The sequence below is a fragment of the Xenopus laevis genome, chromosome 5L (genome assembly GCF_017654675.1).
Source record: "Xenopus laevis strain J_2021 chromosome 5L, Xenopus_laevis_v10.1, whole genome shotgun sequence".
Classification (NCBI taxonomy): domain Eukaryota; kingdom Metazoa; phylum Chordata; class Amphibia; order Anura; family Pipidae; genus Xenopus; species Xenopus laevis.
The window spans coordinates 38,411,570-38,430,174 of NC_054379.1; the positions used below are offsets into that span (position 1 = coordinate 38,411,570).

The 18,605-nt window shown below is 38.6% G+C and overlaps 1 protein-coding gene across 1 annotated transcript; it reads left to right on the top strand.

Annotated features, from left to right (window-relative positions):
* The first annotated feature begins 1,068 nt into the window (after positions 1–1,068).
* Positions 1,069–16,135, top strand: LOC108716629 (transcription factor Ovo-like 2). The gene is made up of 4 exons (XM_018262895.2): positions 1,069–1,675; positions 2,624–2,871; positions 11,205–11,391; positions 15,556–16,135. The coding sequence occupies exons 1-4, from the start codon at positions 1,576–1,578 to the stop codon at positions 15,870–15,872; spliced, it is 852 nt and encodes a 283-aa protein (XP_018118384.1). The 5' UTR covers positions 1,069–1,575; the 3' UTR covers positions 15,873–16,135.
* Positions 16,136–18,605: the final 2,470 nt, after the last annotated feature.

Sequence of the window (18,605 nt, forward strand, 5' to 3'; positions counted from 1 at the left end):
ATCCTTTATATCCTTATCAACAGTGCTTAGAGATGTCATAAATTATAACTGGCGCTTAGTGATGTAATTTGTGTCACGTGACTCCCCAAAATGTGTGGATTCTTAAAAAAATGAGGTGCCCGCATTCAGGGGCGTAACTACAAAGGAAGCAGTGCAGCTGCAGGGGGGCTCAGGAGGTATAGCAGGCCCCATGAGGCCCTAAGTCATATACAGCTTCAGGTCAATCTCTAGACACTCGGGGGGCCTGAAAAATAATTTCCTGTGGGGCCCAGTGACATCTAGTTATGCCACTGCCTGCATTGTAAAATATGAATATTTTATTATTCCAACTCAAAGTTCCCTGACGTGTCCTGGTCATGTGACTTGTGTCACTCCTCTGACTTATAATCTTCTGATAATTTATAATAGAGGGTACGTTAATATATAGTGAATAAAGTACCCCCTATTTTAAAATATAAGGATATTATTAGTCACAGAGGAGTTTCATGACCATATAAAAACACGAGGCCGATGGCCGAGTGACAGAAATGACATCACTACTTACTCGGAGTTCCATGACCTGTATAAAAACACGAGGCCGAGGTCATGAAACTCCTCGGTAACTTATAATATCCTTATAATTTACAAGAGGGGTACTTTATTCACTATATAATACACAAAACCATGAATATCCTGTAAATGATATCCTAATAAACGGTGAGTTCTGATGTCATCAGTTATAAACAGTGAGTTCTGATGTCATTTCTGTCACATGACTGACTGAAACTTGTGTATTATAATAAGTAAAGTAACCCCAGTTGTAAAATATGAGGATATTAGAAGTTACCTCGAAGTTCCATGGTCTCGTGCTTCATGAAACTCCTCGGTAACTTACAATATCCTTATATTTTACAAGAGGGGGTACTTTATTTGTTGTATTTGCTAATTATCATCAGAACTTGTCCCAAACCGTTGGCATACCTGTATCAGTCCCACTAAATTGCCCTATCAGCTTTCTTCAAGATAATGTCACCCTTACCCCACCCCCTATCAAATTGTGTTTTAAAGACAGAGGCGAGTGTAATTTTTCCCTTTGGCTAATGTAACGTGAGTCCCATGTTGTGCAGTGGCCCTTGAGGTGCGCTGTCGGGCCGGGCCCCTGGATGGAGCGACTCTGCGACTGTTGCTGCTGCTGGGTGAGCGCTTTGTCTGTGGCAGACGTTACATTCTTCTGCAAACAGCCAGCGTCTGAGGAAGGGCAGGGACTGTACTGCTGCTGCTGCTGCTCAAACCGGTCGGACAGGTAGAGGAGTGCTTGTTGACACCGTTATATTTGGAGCACGCATGCTCGCTCCTCCAGTTCCTGCTGCTTTTTTCTCTTCCACTTTCTTCTTGACATTTTGTGGGTACAGAGAGTGGGCGCCTAGACTTATCGCTACCTGTGTGGGAGCTGCCCCTGCGCCACTTGGCTTCGTCACTTGGGTGAGGGCAGGGGGGGGAGGGTGGTGGCGACAGAGCGGGGAAGGAAAAGTTCTGGAGGAAACCGCAAGGTGAAGTGGTGTAGTCCGCGGGCTCAGCACCCCGTCTCCTGCTATCATGCCTAGAGCCTTCCTGGTGAAGCGAAGGAGTCCTCCGCCCGTCATCCGTAACTGGGACGAACTCCCGGACGAGGAGAGAGCAGATACCTATATCCCAGGTGAGCACGGGGGGCCACATGCACTGGCCTCTCTCTTATTACATGGCTCCGTGATACACACGTACCTTCAACTTTCTCTACCTCCCCCCCTGCACAGTGGAACGCTCCAACTATCCTTCGGAGCGCGAAGACGGATCCACTTAGCGCCCCACATACCGGGGGGTTCTGTATTCAAACACATTAAGCTATATTAGTATTTATTCATCAGGCTGCTTATAATTGCGACTCTTACAGTTTTTTTTAAACGGGGTTCTGTTGTAGGAGCCTCGCTTTTAAAGTATCGTTTATTTTGTGTCAAGCGATATTTGTTTTGATAGGGACTTGTACAATGTTAAAAAAAAGATAAAGTTGTGGCCCACGGGCCGGCAGTGTACGAGTAGCGCACTTTGTATTGTGTGCGAGTGACAGTGCACATGAGGTAGGGCAGAGTTGAATTGATAAAATGGGCGTCCCGTGCTTCTTGGCTTGGTAGGTCCTATCTGCGGGGGTGTGGGTGCGTCTGGCGCAGGTGCCACGCACGGAACGGGCTCATGTTGTGTCGTGTCACCCCCCTCGGGGCGCTGTAGAGTGGTTCAGGTACCCCACAACACACCTGGCTGTACCAAAGCTGTGAGGGGGGTGGGAACTATGTACTTGTATAGGTGTTTTCCAATCTAACGGAAAAGATCCACGCCATCACTCCAAGCCTTGCTTGTTTGCATTGTGCCATTGACTTGTTAATGAGAGAACCTAACATTGTAGCTACACCCTCAGTTCAAACAGTGCCCTGGCTTGCCTCCTCCTCCCCTAGTAATCCACCTTCCCCCTCCCTCTTTAGTGATTCTTGCTCCTGGGGACAAGGGCTCAGCTCTGCCTTAATGAAAGGCAAATAAAAGTTACCTGCAGGTGATGCCGGGCTTTTGTGTGGCTCCTTATCTCTTTATCTGCTGCTCTCTTGTTTGTCTGCAGACACTATAGATTGTATATTGAAGTATGTCACTGAAGATAGCCTCAGTAACAGCAGTGCTGGCGACCCTTCGGGGGAGAGTCCTGAGAGGAGCAGCAGTGACTCCGGGAGCTGTAATGGCAGCATCACCAGCGACCCCCAAAATGGACTTGTCTCTTCCTCTGGAACCGACACCACAAAGCAAGAGCAGGAGGAGGAACAGGCTTCCGACCCTCATGACAAAAGACCATCGGCCAGATCAAAAATTAAGGTATTTTAATTTTTATATTTTTTTTAAAAATGATGGGAATAACTATATATATATTTAAGTCAGTGGGCAATGCTCTATCGTATAACCTTAGTAACATAGTAAGCAGGGGCGCTTTGCCAATGAGGCGAGTTGAGGCTCTCGCCTCAGACGGCAGCGCCCCACTAGGTACCAGGGGCGGCAAAAATGCTGCTCCTGGTACTTTTAAGAGGCGAATTTACGGTTTTCAAACCGGAAATTCGGCTCTTCTAGTGCAGAGAGCCCAGTTAGGCTCTCCGCGCTAACGTACTGGCCCTCTCTGGCGGCAGAGGGGCCAGGATCGCCCCTGATAGTAAATTAGGTTGAAAAAAGACACACATCCATCAAGTCCTACTCCATCTATCTGGAGTTCACCCTCATTTCCCCACTGGCTGTGTATATACATTCCAATTTACGTGTAATTTACACTACAGATTGTCTCACAGTTTCTTATATCATTTTGCCATTAATACTTATAATGTATGCATACAAACAGTAACAAAAGATATGTCAAAGCAGTCGGCCACGGGATGGCATATTGCTGTTAGATGATACATGACTATTATTATTTATAGATGTACGGAGGAGTGCTTCTAGCTGAAAGAGATTCTGTCATGATTTTTATGTTTAAATTACACTGTTTACACTGCAAATAATACACTCTACCATATAAAATGTAATTCCTAACCAAATGAGTGTATTTATTTTAGTTGTAATATTGGTGTGTAGGCAGCCGTCTCAGGTCATTTTGCCTGGTCATGTGCTTTCAGAATAAGCAATGGAACTGCTTTCTGACAGGTTATTTTTTTTCCTATTCAATGTAACCGAAGGAGTCGCAGTGGGACATGGATTTTTACTATTGAGTGCTGTTCTTATATCTACCAGGGAACTGTTATCTGGTTACCTTTCCATTCTTCTGCTGATGGGCTGATGGGCTGCTGGAGGGAAGGGATGGAAGTGATATCATTCCAACTTGCAGTGCAACAGTAAAGAGTGACTGAAGATTATCAGAGCACAAGTCACATGACTCGGGGCACCTGGGAAACTGACAATATGTCTAGCCCCATGTCAGATTTCAAAATAAAATGAAAAAAAATCAGTTCTTTTGAAAAACAGATTTCAGTGCAGACGTCTGCTAGAGCAAACACTATTAACTGATACGTTTAGAGAAAAAAACATGTTTCCCCCATGACATATCCCTTTAAAGGGAATCTCCACCCGAAATATTTTTTTTAACCAGAGAACAGAAAGGTATAAACCAATAACTGCTTTTAGCTGCAATTACATCTCCAAATAAAACCGTTGACAGATAAGGGTCACCTTTAAATTAAATTTTAGTTTGATGTGAGTGATGAGAGTGATATTCTGAGACAATTTGCAATAGGATTTCATTTTTTATTATTTGTGGTGTTTGAGTTATTTAGCTTTTTATTCAGCAGCTCTCCAGTTTGCAGTGTCAGCAAGCTGGTTGCTAGGGTCCAATCTACCCTTGCAACTATTGATTCGAATAAGAGACTGGAATATCAATAGGAGAGGACCTACATTAAAAGATGAGTATTAAAAGCAGCAATTACTATAAACCTGTAGCCTTACAGAGCATTTGTTTTTAGATGGGGTCTGTGACCCCCCCCCCCCAATTTGAAAGCTGGAAAGGGTCAGAAGAAAAAAGGCAAATAGTTCAAAAACTATAAATAAATAATAAAGACCAATTGAAAAGTTGATTAGAATTGGCCATTCTATAACATACTAAAAGTTAAAAAAGTTAAAGTTGTACAAGTTGAACAACCTCCTTAAAAGATTAACTTTAAAACCTATAGGGAAAAGGGTTGTACCTGTTTTGGAAAGTTGCGTAGAATTATGGTGCCGTAGCCATAAAACGGGACGTAACTGTTGGTTCGTAAGGGAAAGGAACAAGGCGGGTATGCAAGTACACTCCTCTATACCAGCACAAAGGATTTGCACCGTCCAAATTGTCTTTACTAAACTTCAAATATTTATTCACAGGTGCAAATATAACTGCTGATAGTGTTTCATTTTCATTGTAACTGTACAGTGAAGCACAGTATGTAATAGCTTTATAAATACTTTCTGACAGTTTATTCATAAAAGAAAGCAATAGAATCTATTATCTGGAAGCCTGTTATTCAGAAAGCACTGCAATATAGGAATGCCTGTATAAGCAACTATTTTTTTAATTTCCCTTTTCTCTGTAATAATAAAACAGTACAGGTAGGGGATCTATTATCTGAAATCTAAAGTTTACTAAAAACTGTTTTTTTATTATTATTATTATTATTAAAGAGAAAAAGGATATCATTTTTAAAAATTTGAATTATTTGCTTTAAAGTGTTCTGAATATTGTATTTCTGTTTAAGAGATTGCAAACCTTGTACTTTAGGATTTATATAGTTTAGTTTAGTTATTATTAGTGACCAGCAAACACATTGAATGTTTAGATATGGTGATCAAAAGTATGGAAGGACCTCTTATCCAAATAACTGTGGGTCTCAAAAGCATCTCAGTTGATCCCATACCTGTATGTATATATTTAATAATTATATGGGAAAAACACAGATAATGAGCCTTAGATTCTAAAAACTTTTCTAGATAGAGTTGTGTAATCAAACATGAATATTTTTCAAGTGCACTGATCAATAATTTGCATTTATAGACTTAATTTAATTTATAACTGGTTTGTAAGTCTTCTTTTTTTTTTTTGGCATGAGGATGTATTGAACTGATGTTTCAGTAATTTTAAGATTTACTGCTTCCCTTACTTGAACACCAGATCCTTTGATCTATTTTCCTGTAGTGTCTTTCCTAATTACAGATGAAGGATCAGGCTAAGGAAATAGAGCAGGATAAGTATAATGGCCGATGCAGTATTTTGAGTGCTTGATGGCCCGTGCAGTTCCCCCCCAGGGATCAATAACTTGCAGCTGGAATAATTTACCATCAGGATTTCTCACTAGAAACAAAATCTGATTGAAAATAAACAAAAGTTCAGATTAGATCAGTTCCAAGCATTTCAACAGCAAACTTAATAGACTACTAATGTTCCATACTTTGTACTATAGTTCTTGTAATTGAAACCTATTTTGTCTCTATTATCTCATTTGCAAAATAGTCTCTGGTCATACATACATACATACATACATACATGTAGCATAAAGGGACACGTGATGGTTTCTTTTATAGTTGCTGCTTAGTAAAGCGAAGCAACTATTTTATGCTATTTATTTACGTCTCTGGATTTGTTTAAATAAGAAATAATCAGATCATGAATGAACGTGCATTTGCAAGTGATTTATTCTCCATGGACCAAGTCTGAGGGGGTTATTTACTAAAATCAACATTTATGTCATAACCTAACATAACAACAATATGTCATTAAAAATGCTCGACCAAACTCCTATCCCCGATTTTGCCTTATTTATTAATAAAAGAACTCGAATAAATTGGATCGGGAAAAAAACCCTGATATAATTGAGCAAAAACCCGAATTGTGCAATTTTGGTTCCTGATTCGCTCGATTTTTTTTTTTTATCAGGTTTTTGCCCGAAAACCCCCGATTTATCGGATTATCCTCGTAAACCCAGGGCAGACCATAATATCTTCCAATTGAGATAGGGACATCTCCCATTGACTTGTACATCACCTCGACAGATCTGAGATGATGGATTTTCAGATTCAGGCTTTTTGCAGCAGTATAATAAAACTTTTTTTTTTTCAGAGAAAAGCCCAACCAGATAAATTAGAGGTTTACTAAAGAACCCCCTATACGTTTGTTTTATTCAAGTGAATACAACCAGTGCATAAGGAAACAAAATGCCATTCTAAACAACATTCCAATATACATTCATTTAAAAATGTTAATGGATTTAAAGTTATTTGTAAATGTATTTTTCTCTTACAGATAACCATTGCAACATTGTCAAACGTATATTTTTTTTCAAAGTCCACCAATTGACTCCATATAGGTTCTAGGAGGTCCCCCATAGGCTAAAACTGCAATTCGGCAGGTTTTAGAGTGGTCGAAGTCGAAGTTTTAATGAGACAGTACATGATAAATTTCGATATTCAAATTTTCTAATTTTTTCAAATTCAAAACGAATTTGGACTATTCCCTAGTTGAAGTACACAAAAATAGCTTGAAATTCAAATTTTTTTACTTTGAACTTTCACTTCGACCTTTGATAAATCTGCCCATATTGTTACATGTAGTTATGATACTATTTTTTTTTTTACCTTTAACAAAACTTTAGTAGTAATCCGCTGCATTATTCAGGTATTATCATTGTGGTTTGAAATCTTCAGAATAAACCTCCAGCATTCCTCTGCAATTATACTCCTGCTGTTGCCAGATGGGCAGGCTTTAGCTGAAAAACTGCTCACATTGCAGTCTACATACTGACATTTAACTTGTCACTGGCACAGCACTCGGGTTCAAGTGTCAGTTTGACATCCAATGGTGAGAGGGTGAGAGTGACCAGATAGGTGATAGGAAGCACCACTATATTCTTCAACCTATAATAGTGAGCCTGCCAATGAAGTCCGTGATGGAGTCCAGCTTTCAATTTCCCTCCTATCTCCTCGACTCTGTTTGTTACCAGTATATCAGTGGAGTTATCTGGATCAGAGCCTGATTGACTACATGTGAGAGGTTCATCTGGCATCAGGAACCTTCCCCATTCTAGTGCATCTAGTCTTTATCCCTTTGCTAGTGTCCTGTCTGGGGAACTGTATAGAATACCCAGCAGAGAGTCATCTTATCTGGCTTTCTCAGTCATCCCTAGTTAGATTTACATTGTATGCGTGTAGTAGAATAACATTTTCACATTTTGCTTTACTGTGCATGTGCAAGTCTACCAGAGGGGGACTGGAAAAGTCAGTTAAGATAGCTGTGTTGCAATCTGCCTGAAGTTCCATAGGCCAGTGCATTTTTCTGCTGAACTCCCTTAGGGTATTTTGCTCAACTTTAGATAATGAGTTCTGTATAACACCCCCCCCCCTCCTTTTTAACTGTGCTGCAGCAATTAAACGGGTTGTTCACCTTCAAACACCTAGTTGTTTTCAGACAGTTCAACAGAAATAACTTAAATTACTTTCTATTTTATATGTGTGATGCTTTTTCTAATATTGAAGTGTATAGTTTAATTTTTCACCTTCTAAAGCTGCTCTGGGAGGGGGGGTCGACTGCTTTTTAGGCTAAGGTCACACTGAGCTTCTGGGAAATCTAGTCGCCAGGCGACTAATCGCCTCGTCTTTGCTGTGACCAATCTCCCCGAGCGCCTTCCCTCACTCTGCGTTGGCTAAAATGAAAACTTTGGACTAAGGAAAACGAATCACCGCGTGTGTGATTCTTAATTTTAGGTTGAAAATTCGGCTCTTAGTTACCAGGAGCGGCATTTTTGCCGCCCCTGGCAACCAGGGGGGGCGCTGCCGTCTGAGGCGAGTGGATCAACTCGCCTCATTGGTGGAGCGCCCCTGCTTTTAGTTGATACATTTCTTATCTTTGTCCCTGCTGAGCAGAATCTCTAGGTTTCATTACAGACAGCTGGTAGAATTGATACACTAGTTGCTGATACTGTAGGGGTGGTGCTGAGAAATGTATCAACTAAATGTTGCAAAATTGTAAAAGTTTAGAATCGGCACCCGATTACTGACATGTCAGACTCAAACACCAGAGACACGAACATTAAACTTACATTTTGAAAAAAACGGTGAAAAATAAAAAATGGAAAGTAATTTTTAAAAAAAAGTCTTTATTCCTGGTGTACAGTCGGAAAACAATTGAATTGAAAAAAGTGTTAGGAAGGTGAACAACCACTTTAAGTTAAAGAGCAGTTTATTATCCATAGGGATTTTTCTTGGTAAATAAAAATACAAAATGCATAGATATTTATGAATTAAAAAAAAGGCAAAAAGTTTTTTCGGCACAAGGTCTATTCATTGTGCAAGTGAGGGGTGAGGTCCTGCAGGATCATGTTAGCCTTTTTTGCTTCAAAAGTCACATTAGAACAAAAGGCATTGGAGCTTCTGAAGCAAATACCGTATATACTCGAGTATAAGCCGAGTTTTTCAGCCCCCAAAATATGCTGAAAAACTCTGCCTCGGCTTATATTCGGGTCAAGCGCAAAAACAGTCGCCCGCGCCTAAGAATAGTCGCCCGCGCCTAAGAATAGTATCCAAGAATATTCGCGGTGTCTAAGAATGGTCGCCGGCATCTCCAATGGGAGCAGAAAACCCCAAAGTTTTTTGATTGAAACTTACCAGAAGCTGCTGCATTTCTCACCCTAGGCTTATAGTCGAGTCAATAAGCTTTCCCAATTTTTGGAGGTAAAATTAGGTACCTTGGCTTATACTCGGTACGGCTTATACTCGAGTATATACGGTACCGTTTACACTAGTGCATCCATAAAAAAAGAATCATCGGGTACAGGTATGTGATCAGTTATCCGGAACCTGTATATCCAGAAACCTCAGAATTGCGGGAAGGTTCCATTTACCTTTTTCTCTGTATTAAGAAAACAGTACCTTGTATTTGATCATACGTAAGATATAATTAATCCTTATTGGAGAAAAAACAACCCCATTGAGGTTATTTAATGTTTATATATATATATATATATATATATATAGCAAAATGCCACTGAAAAATATATCCGCACTACCAAAAGTATATTAAAGTCCTAGAACAAAAATAAACAGGGGTGAGCTCACAGTTCACCCCTGTCTGTGGATGCATATATATGAAGCAAAAACAAAAGTACTGAGATTTTCCAAAAAATAAACCGAAAAAACTGAAATGACAAAAACGTTTATTGGGACATGACAGATGAAAAGCCTAAAGCGTTTGTGCCTATTGGCCAAATTACAGACCCCTTATCTAGAAAACACCAGGGCCCAAGCATTCTGGATAACAGGTCCCATACCTTTATTATTAATAATAATAATAATAATAATATGGAAATCACATGAGGTCATATTAACCATAGAGTAAAATGGAAATGTACACCTCCAAATTGGCAATGGGAACCACCGATGTGATATTGAAAAATTTTAGTTTGTTTTTTTGTCCATGAAAAAAATTTAGTTTTTGCCACAAAAAGCCATACCAGATAAATTGGAGGTTTTGTAATAACCCCCTATATGTTTGTTTTATTCACTCAGGTGAATAAAACCAATACATAAGGAAACAAAATATCATTCTAAACAACATTCTTATAAAAACGGTACACATTTTTTATTAAAGTATATTGAATATAGATTTCTTTTTCATTAAAGAAAGTAAAAATGTGATTTTATTTTTTTGCTTTTACATCCCCTTTAACTTACGGCTTGCCTGTTTCTGATTGAAAACTGGTACACATGAGCCAAAACCAGGACAATACTTGGAAAATCTGTAATGATCAGTGGTCGGTTTCCCTGAAACATTTGGTTAACCTCCTCCAAATAAAGCATATATGGATGCACTGAAATTGCAGTGAATGTTGTCTTACTTTTGACATGTGTAACTATAATTTCTTCAGAGAATGTATTAAGAATGTATTATCAGTGCTAGTTCCCGATGTAATATATAGAATAGTTAAAGTCAGGAGCATACAGGGCTGCTAGATTATTGTGTTTCTGTACGTGAATTCAGCGGGGTGAAACCGTCCTGGTTAGTAGTGGAAAGGAATGGACTTATAGCCCATGGGAGCAACTAGTTACTTAAAATGCTTCACACTGATAATATTAGGCTAGTTCCACACAGGGGCTGAAATCAGGCTGCTTCTGTTTGTGCCAGAGCCTACACAATGGTTCTGGATGCGGAAATCAGATGCGGCTACTGCCTGCATGGGGGCTGAAATCAGCCTGCTGAAATATACAAACCAAAAATTAGCCCCTATGTGGGCAGTAGTCTCCTCTTCTGTTCACATAGGGTGATTTCACATACGAAAATAAAAACTTTCACTTGCCAAAATCAACAGAGTGTGTTCATGCCGAAGCCGATACAATGGTTCCTTATGTGAACAGAAGAGGAGCCTCCTGTGTGGCATTAGCCTAAGGGGTCATTCAGTGGAAAGATCTATCAAACAATACTTTTATTGGGTCAATCAATACTTCATTGTTATGATCAAGGTACTGGCATTTACTTTGCTTACAAACCCAAAAAAGCAGAGGGTGCAAAGAAACTTGTAAGCAAAGAGCGCAACATGCAATGCTGTTTTTTTTGTGTGCGTGGGCACGTGTTATACAAGCTGTTTTTACAAGTAATCACCTCCCAGAGCTGTTTTACCTGTTCTTTAACCACTCTCATCATCTTGCCCTTTTAGTTCACAACTGGATCATGCAGTGAGGAGATTTACAGCTGTGAGATCTGTGCAAAAGGCTTCCGTTTACAACGCATGCTCAATCGTCACCTCAAGTGTCATAATCAAGTGAAAAAGCACCTGTGCACCTTCTGTGGGAAAGGATTTAATGATACTTTTGACCTAAAGAGACACGTGAGGACTCACACAGGTACAGACATACAGCACAACACTATCTATTTTCTGCCCTCTAAAGGTTGCTTACTTGTATTGTAGATCACTGTTATTTAAAAAAGTAACTGTATATGCTTTATGGCTTTTTAAAATTTTGATTAAGGTGATTGCGTACTAAGAATGCCATCTCCCATTAGGGATGCACCAAATCCACTATATGGGATTCGGGTGAATCCTCAAATCCTTATTGAAAGATATGCTTATCTGTTATCCAGAATGCTCGGGACCTGGGGTTTTCTGGATATGGGATCTTTCTGTAATTTGGATCACCATATCTGAAGTCTACTAAAAAGTAGCAATTAGATCAACATTAAATAACCCCCATAGAATAATTTTGCCTCCAATAAGGATTAATTATATCCAAGTTGGGATCAAGTACAAGGCACTGTTTACTACAAGGAAAAAGGAAATCATTTTTTAAAATCTGAATTATTTGATTATAATGTAGTCTATGGGAAATAGGGATGCACTGAATCCAGGAAAGGAAAAAGTGGGATTTTTTTTTTTACTTCCTTGTTTTGTGACGATAAGTCGTGTGATTTCGCTTCCTGACCTTAACTTGCAAATGCAAATTCGGATTCGGTTCGGCGAATCCGAATCCTGCTGAAAAAGGCCAAACCCCGTACCGAATACTGGATTCGGTGCATCCCTATTTCCCATAGACTACATTATAATCAAATAATTCAGATTTTAAAAAATGATTTCCTTTTTCCTTGTAGTAAACGGTGCCTTGTACTTGATCTCCACTAAGATATAATTAATCCTTATTGGAGGCAAAATTATTCTATGGGGGTCATTTAATGTTGATCTTATTGCTACTTTTTAGTAGACTTCAGGTATGGTGATCCAAATTACAGAAAGATCCCTTATCCAGAAAACCCCAGGTCCCGAGCATTCTGGATAACAGATCCCATACCCCAACTGTCAAATAAAATAGTTGAATGAGGTTTTCCTTTATGCCAGTGACTCCATGTGCTATGGTCAGTCATGAATGGGTTAGTCAAGCCTTGGAAATTATGGCTGAATTTCCAGGAAGTGCAAACTTTGCCCTCTGTTATCGGCTGCCGCTTCAGCTCTAGGTGTGTATTATGTGCGCAAAGTCTATAAATCCAGGGTGAGCTATGTTTGCTCAGCCCGCAATCTTGTTGGGTTGATTTATTTCTATGTGAAATAAGGAAATGGCTGCAGCCCTGCACACATCCATAGCAGACCATACATGAATACGTTTGTCACTGCACACGATACAACATAAAATGGCTGCAAACAGAACACACCGACTCATGATTACATACAGTTGCCATGCGACTTGAGCACATTTGCTTTCTGATAATAAAACTGCGTTCCAAGATTAACACTTTGTTGTAATTTAATTTTACTTTTTTAAAAAATATTTTTTGGAGGGCATTGCAGACATTACACCACTTATCTGGTGGTGGTGGGGTTTAGGTATTATATAGGGTGTAACAGCACTCACTAAATACTGATGAGAGAATTTTGTGTTTATATAGTTTACAGGTAGCAGCTGAAAATCATTGGTTTTATATTTTTCTTTTAATCTATATATTTTTATTTTATCTAAGTAGCAGATTTATTCCCCTTTTATTATACAGGTAGGGCATCCATTATCCAGAAAGCTCCAAAATACTCCCAAAAGCTCTCAAAGATTCCTTTTTTATCCAAATAAATTTTTCACTGTAATAATAAAACAGTACATTGTACTTGATGCCAATTAAGATATAATTAATCCTTATTGGAGGCAAAATAATCCTATTGGGTCTATTTCATATTTACATGTTTTTTAGTAGATATAAGGTAAGAAGGTCCAGATTATGGAAAGATCCATTATCCAGTAAACCCCAGGTCCTGAGCATTCTGGATAACATATCTCATACCTGTATATGATCGTTTGCATACTGAAATGTAAAAAGTGTTTTTTAAATATGGAATAATTATGCCAGTGAAACAAAATGACATGGTGTAGATCTCTTCTTTTTTATAATAAAGGGTTCTACACCCATGTAGACCTTTTTTCAATATGAGCATATCTGGAAGGTGTGCAGAAAATAGATTCTGACAATTCATTTAATTTAAAAAAAAAAATGCATACAGGTATTGATCTGTTATCTGGAAACCCGTTAACCAGAAAGCTCAGAATTACAGAAAGGCCGTCTCTCATAGACTCCATTTTATCCAAAAATGATTTCCTTTTTCTCTGTAATAATAAAACAATACTTTGTACTTGATCCAAACTAAGATATAATTCTTATTGGAAGCAAAACCAGCCTATTGGGTTATTTAATGTTTACATGATTTTCTAGTAGACTTAAGGTATGAAGACTCATTCTGGATAACAAGTCCCGTACCTGTATTACTTTTTTTTTTAAATAAAACAGAAAGGGGTCTTTTATGCATTTCACCATAAGGGAGCCTTACAAAATTATTTTTGCAATCACATTTACCAGTTTGCCAATATATGGCCAATTCTTCTGCCTTGCAGTACTGGGATCCTTAGTTCAATTTCTGCTAATAATCTGATCAGTTCTATCTTGACCTTTAGGGTAAGGGCGTTTTGGGGAGATTTGGTTTCGAGGAAACTTCGGGCGACCTCGGAAAACGAATCGCCGCATGTGATTAGCATCTGCGTTTTTTTTTTTTCCATTTTAGCTGGCGCAGAGTCAGGGAAAGCGTTTGGGGAGATCGGTCGCCACAAAAACGAGGCGATTAGTCGCCAGGCGACCGAATCTCCCCAAAACGCTCTGTGTGGACTACAAAACGCCCTGTGTGGACTAGTTGATCTACCGAGGGGGTCTTAGTATAAGTACTGATCCCACTGAGCAGTATGAGGCTTGCCTCCCTTAGGCATTAAACTGGTCTGTGTTAAGTTGCTTATTTATTATCCTTCCTACTATTATGGTCAATTGTGTTATTATGTCATTTCAAAAATACTATTAGGCAATTAATTCTTGATCCCTCTTTGTGTGCTTAACTCTAAATTTAATGGATTTTTTTTATCATAAAGAAAATTATATGATATATAAGAGACAAGGTTGTGTTCTCTTTTCTTACTAAATGGTTGTCATATACTGCTCAAGTGTCAGAAAATGGACTCATATGCATTTAAAGACTGGTTGTTTCTGTAGTAATGCTGCATCCATTGTGCTGTATTGCAGTTTCTTGTTGAGTAAATGTGGGGCAGACATACCTCCCAACATTTTGGAAGTAAAAAAAGGGACAATTTTTTTTCCCGCATGTAGCGCAGCAATTTTTTTACCACACCCCTTTCTGTGGCCACACCCCCTAATTACCATGTTTGTTTTACAAAATTTGGCAGGTTATGAAAGTTTGAAATATTTCTCCTTATCTAAACTGTGTTTTTGTGTCTCAAAATTGTTACAAAGTATCTTATTTGCACCTGTTAGCTGTTCTGGGCTCTCTGCTAAAAGCCAATTAAGTGAGAAACTTTGTTTCTTTTTCTGGCTGTTCAGTGCAGAGAAAAGAGGGACTTTCCAGTACAAATGAGGGACTGCGGGTTGAGCTGTCAAAAGAGGGACTGTCCCTCCGAAAAAGGGACAGTTGGGAGGTATGCAGATACAGTGTATATATGGTAAATGGCAGTAGGAACAGTAACAACTAAATATTAAAGTGTTTAGAAATGACAATATAATGTAGAGCTGTCCTGCACTGGCAGAACTGGTGTGATTGATACAGAAACACTAATATAATTTATATAAACAAGCTGCTGTGGAGCTATGGGGGCAGCCATTCAAGCACAGGATACACAATGGATAACCGATAAATTCTGAAGAATCCCATTGTATACTACAGTTTATCTGCTGTGTATACTGTGCCTTTTCTCCTTTTTCAACTGTGAATGGATGCCCCATGGCTACAGGGTATAGTATATAATGATTAAATAAATACCAATGTTTTATGTCCTTTATTTATTCTCTTTGGAAAGATTAGAAATGATGGCCCTCTATCACCCCCAACAGTTTTTGGTAAATGTTGAAAGTGCTGCAATATGAGGTGTCTTTGTTTTACAAGGGTAAATACAGAATATCCCTTAGGTGTATGGAAATGCTTTATCAGATGAGAAGGTTCAACGAGGAATGATGTTTTTTTTGTGCGGTTTATTTTCTAGGCATCCGCCCTTACAAGTGTGAGGTCTGCAACAAGGCATTTACTCAGAGGTGTTCTCTGGAATCTCATCTCAAGAAAATCCACGGGGTGCAGCAGGGTTACGGTTACAAGCAACGCAGGGACAAGCTCTTTGTCTGTGAAGATTGTGGCTACACCGGACCTTCCCAAGAGGACTTGTACCTACACGTTTATGATAGCCACCCAGGAAGCGCTTTCCTCAAGAAAACCACCAAAAAACTGGCAGCCATTTTACAAACCAAAATCACATCTGTTCTCCAGATAAGTTCCACAGAAAAGGACGAGGCGGAGGCAGAGTGAGACGACAAGTTGGCACTTAGACAGATGTTTACAGCCTTTATGAACCTACCATCATTTTATTGCCTATTTTATTGTTGCTTTTTAAAGTGGGGGGAGCTTTCTAAATTATACAGTGAACTCACCATAGTTGGATAGACTTTTTTTATGCTACGATAAATGATTTGGCCAAAAAAATTTAAATATACGTTTTAGAATAATTATCTCATGGATGTGGTATGAACTGTACAATTGTATAGCAGTGTATATAAATGTATTAGTGCTTACATTGAAGGGAATCTATCATATGTGTGAATAATGCCAGCAGGTGACTTTATCAATAATATGTTGGTATTTCCTGACTCCACCATCAGACAGAAGGAGCTGCAGCACCACAACAGAGCCATACCTCCCAACTGTCCCGTTCTCAGTGGGACAGTCCCGCTTTTGACAGCAGTCACAGACCTGTGTCTACTGGAAAGTCCCGAATTTCTTTGCACCAAACAGCTAAAAAAAGAAACGTTTCTAACTTAATTGGCTTTTGGCAGAGAGCCCAGAACAGCCACGCGATTCAGATAAGATACTTTTGTAACAATTTTGAGATAAGCAAATTTTGTAAAATGAACATGGTAATTAGGGGGTGTGACCACTAAAATGGGCATGGTCAAAAAATGTATGCCTATGCTCCGAGCGCCAAAATTTGGGAGGTATGCAGACCAACATTGCATTGCCCTATTCCACTTTCCTAGTGCATACGAGCCGATCAACATTTGCAGTAGGAGACCAAACACTGAAGCGCATGTTGCTTTATACACATGGATGAGGCAATATGAGATGCATCTGGTACATGCTGCAAAACATTCATTTCAGTAAAGACAATGGGGCTCATATATCAACACTGGGAAAATTTGCCCATGGGCAGTTACCTATAGCAACCAATCAGTAATTAGCTTTTTAAAGCCAGCGGCAAGTAGAACAATGAATGCAGCAATCTGATTGGTTGCCATGGGTTTCTGCCCATGTGCAAATGTGCCCAGTGTTGATAAACGACCACCAATGATGCAGCGTTTCTGCTGATAAAGATGGCTCCAGATGTAGAGGCACATTTATCAAGTGTCGAATTTCGAATTCATGGGATTTTTTTTTTTAAATGCCCTTAAATTTCAATATTTTTGAAATTCGAATGGTGGGTTATTTAAGAAAAAAATCAAATATCTTAAACTAGGACAAATTTGACCAACCCAAAAACTCAAATCCAATTCGATTCAAATTCGACCAAACTCGATTTGTCTGTTTTCTCTGGAAAAAACTTGAATGTCAGGAAGGCTAGAAACATCTCCAAATTGGTCACTGGTCCTCTCCCATTGACTTATACAGTAATTGGCAGGTTTTCGATTTCTTAAAGGGCCAGAGTTTGATAAATCGCGAAAAATCTAATTTGAATGTTTTAAAAATTCGAATCAAGTTTGGATGACTCCCTAGTCAAATTTGACAGTTTTGACCATAAACAAAATTCGAAAATTCAAATTTTCAGTTCGACCCATGATAAATCTGGCCCTAATTTTAACATAATAACAATATTCCTTTGTGTGTGTATAATATATATATTATATATACTAAATACAGTGTGTATATATATACTGTATATATATATTCTTTTTTTTACTGAAAAATTTTGTGCAATTCTCACATTGATTCTCGTTTTATTTCAATATATGTCTAAAATCCTTTGTCAAAATGCTCTCCCCCGGAGACAAAAGGTTTTGAGACCAAGCGGAAGCATTAATGCAATATATGTTTATATATTGGAATACATGGAGAATCAATGTGAGGAGTGTGCACTATTTTTGATTAAATATTTTGAAAGCAACCAAGTGCAGCACACGGAGTAAAGACAGTGGATACTTATATATATATTAGGGATGCACCGAATCCACTTTTTTGGATTCGGCCGAACCCCCGAATCCTTCGTGAAAGATTCTTCCGAATACCGAACTGAATCCGAACCCTAATTTGCATATGCAAATTAGGGGTGGTAAGGGGAAAACATTTTTTACTTCCTTGTTTTCTGACAAAAAGTCATGCAATTTCCCTCCCGCCCCTAATTTGCATATGCAAATTAGGATTCGGTTCGGCTGGGCAGAAGGATATATATATATATATATATATATATATATATATATATATATATATATATATATATATATATATATATATATATATATACACACACATATACATATACACACACACACATTTATATCGTGCATGAATGACTTAAGAAGCTCTTGGTAAATGCATATGTATTATGAATTGTATAACAAAATTTCACAAGTATGGCCTTTCTTAGGGGAACCATTTATATTTATCTCTACCTTCTCTTCAATTAATTCTAAAAAGAACAATACTGCCACTTACACAGGAATCCCCTACAGATGCTACAAGCAATGTGAAATATGTATCTTGCAATAGTGAGACCAGTAAGTGCCTTCATACGTGATTGGTGTTGGTCGTACAAAAGCAAACATGGGTTATTTATGCAGTGGGTTGGCAACTCATTAGTATGGGTCAGTTAGGCCTGGGAATGAATCACTGTAACATTGAGGCTAATGTCACAAGTAGAGACTCTTTTATCAAGGGTCGAATTTTGAATTCATGTGCGTTTTTTTAAACTCCTATAAATTCAAAATTCGACTAGTTGAAATGTATTAATAAAACTCGGATTCATTTAAACGACTCGAAAACTCAAATTCGATT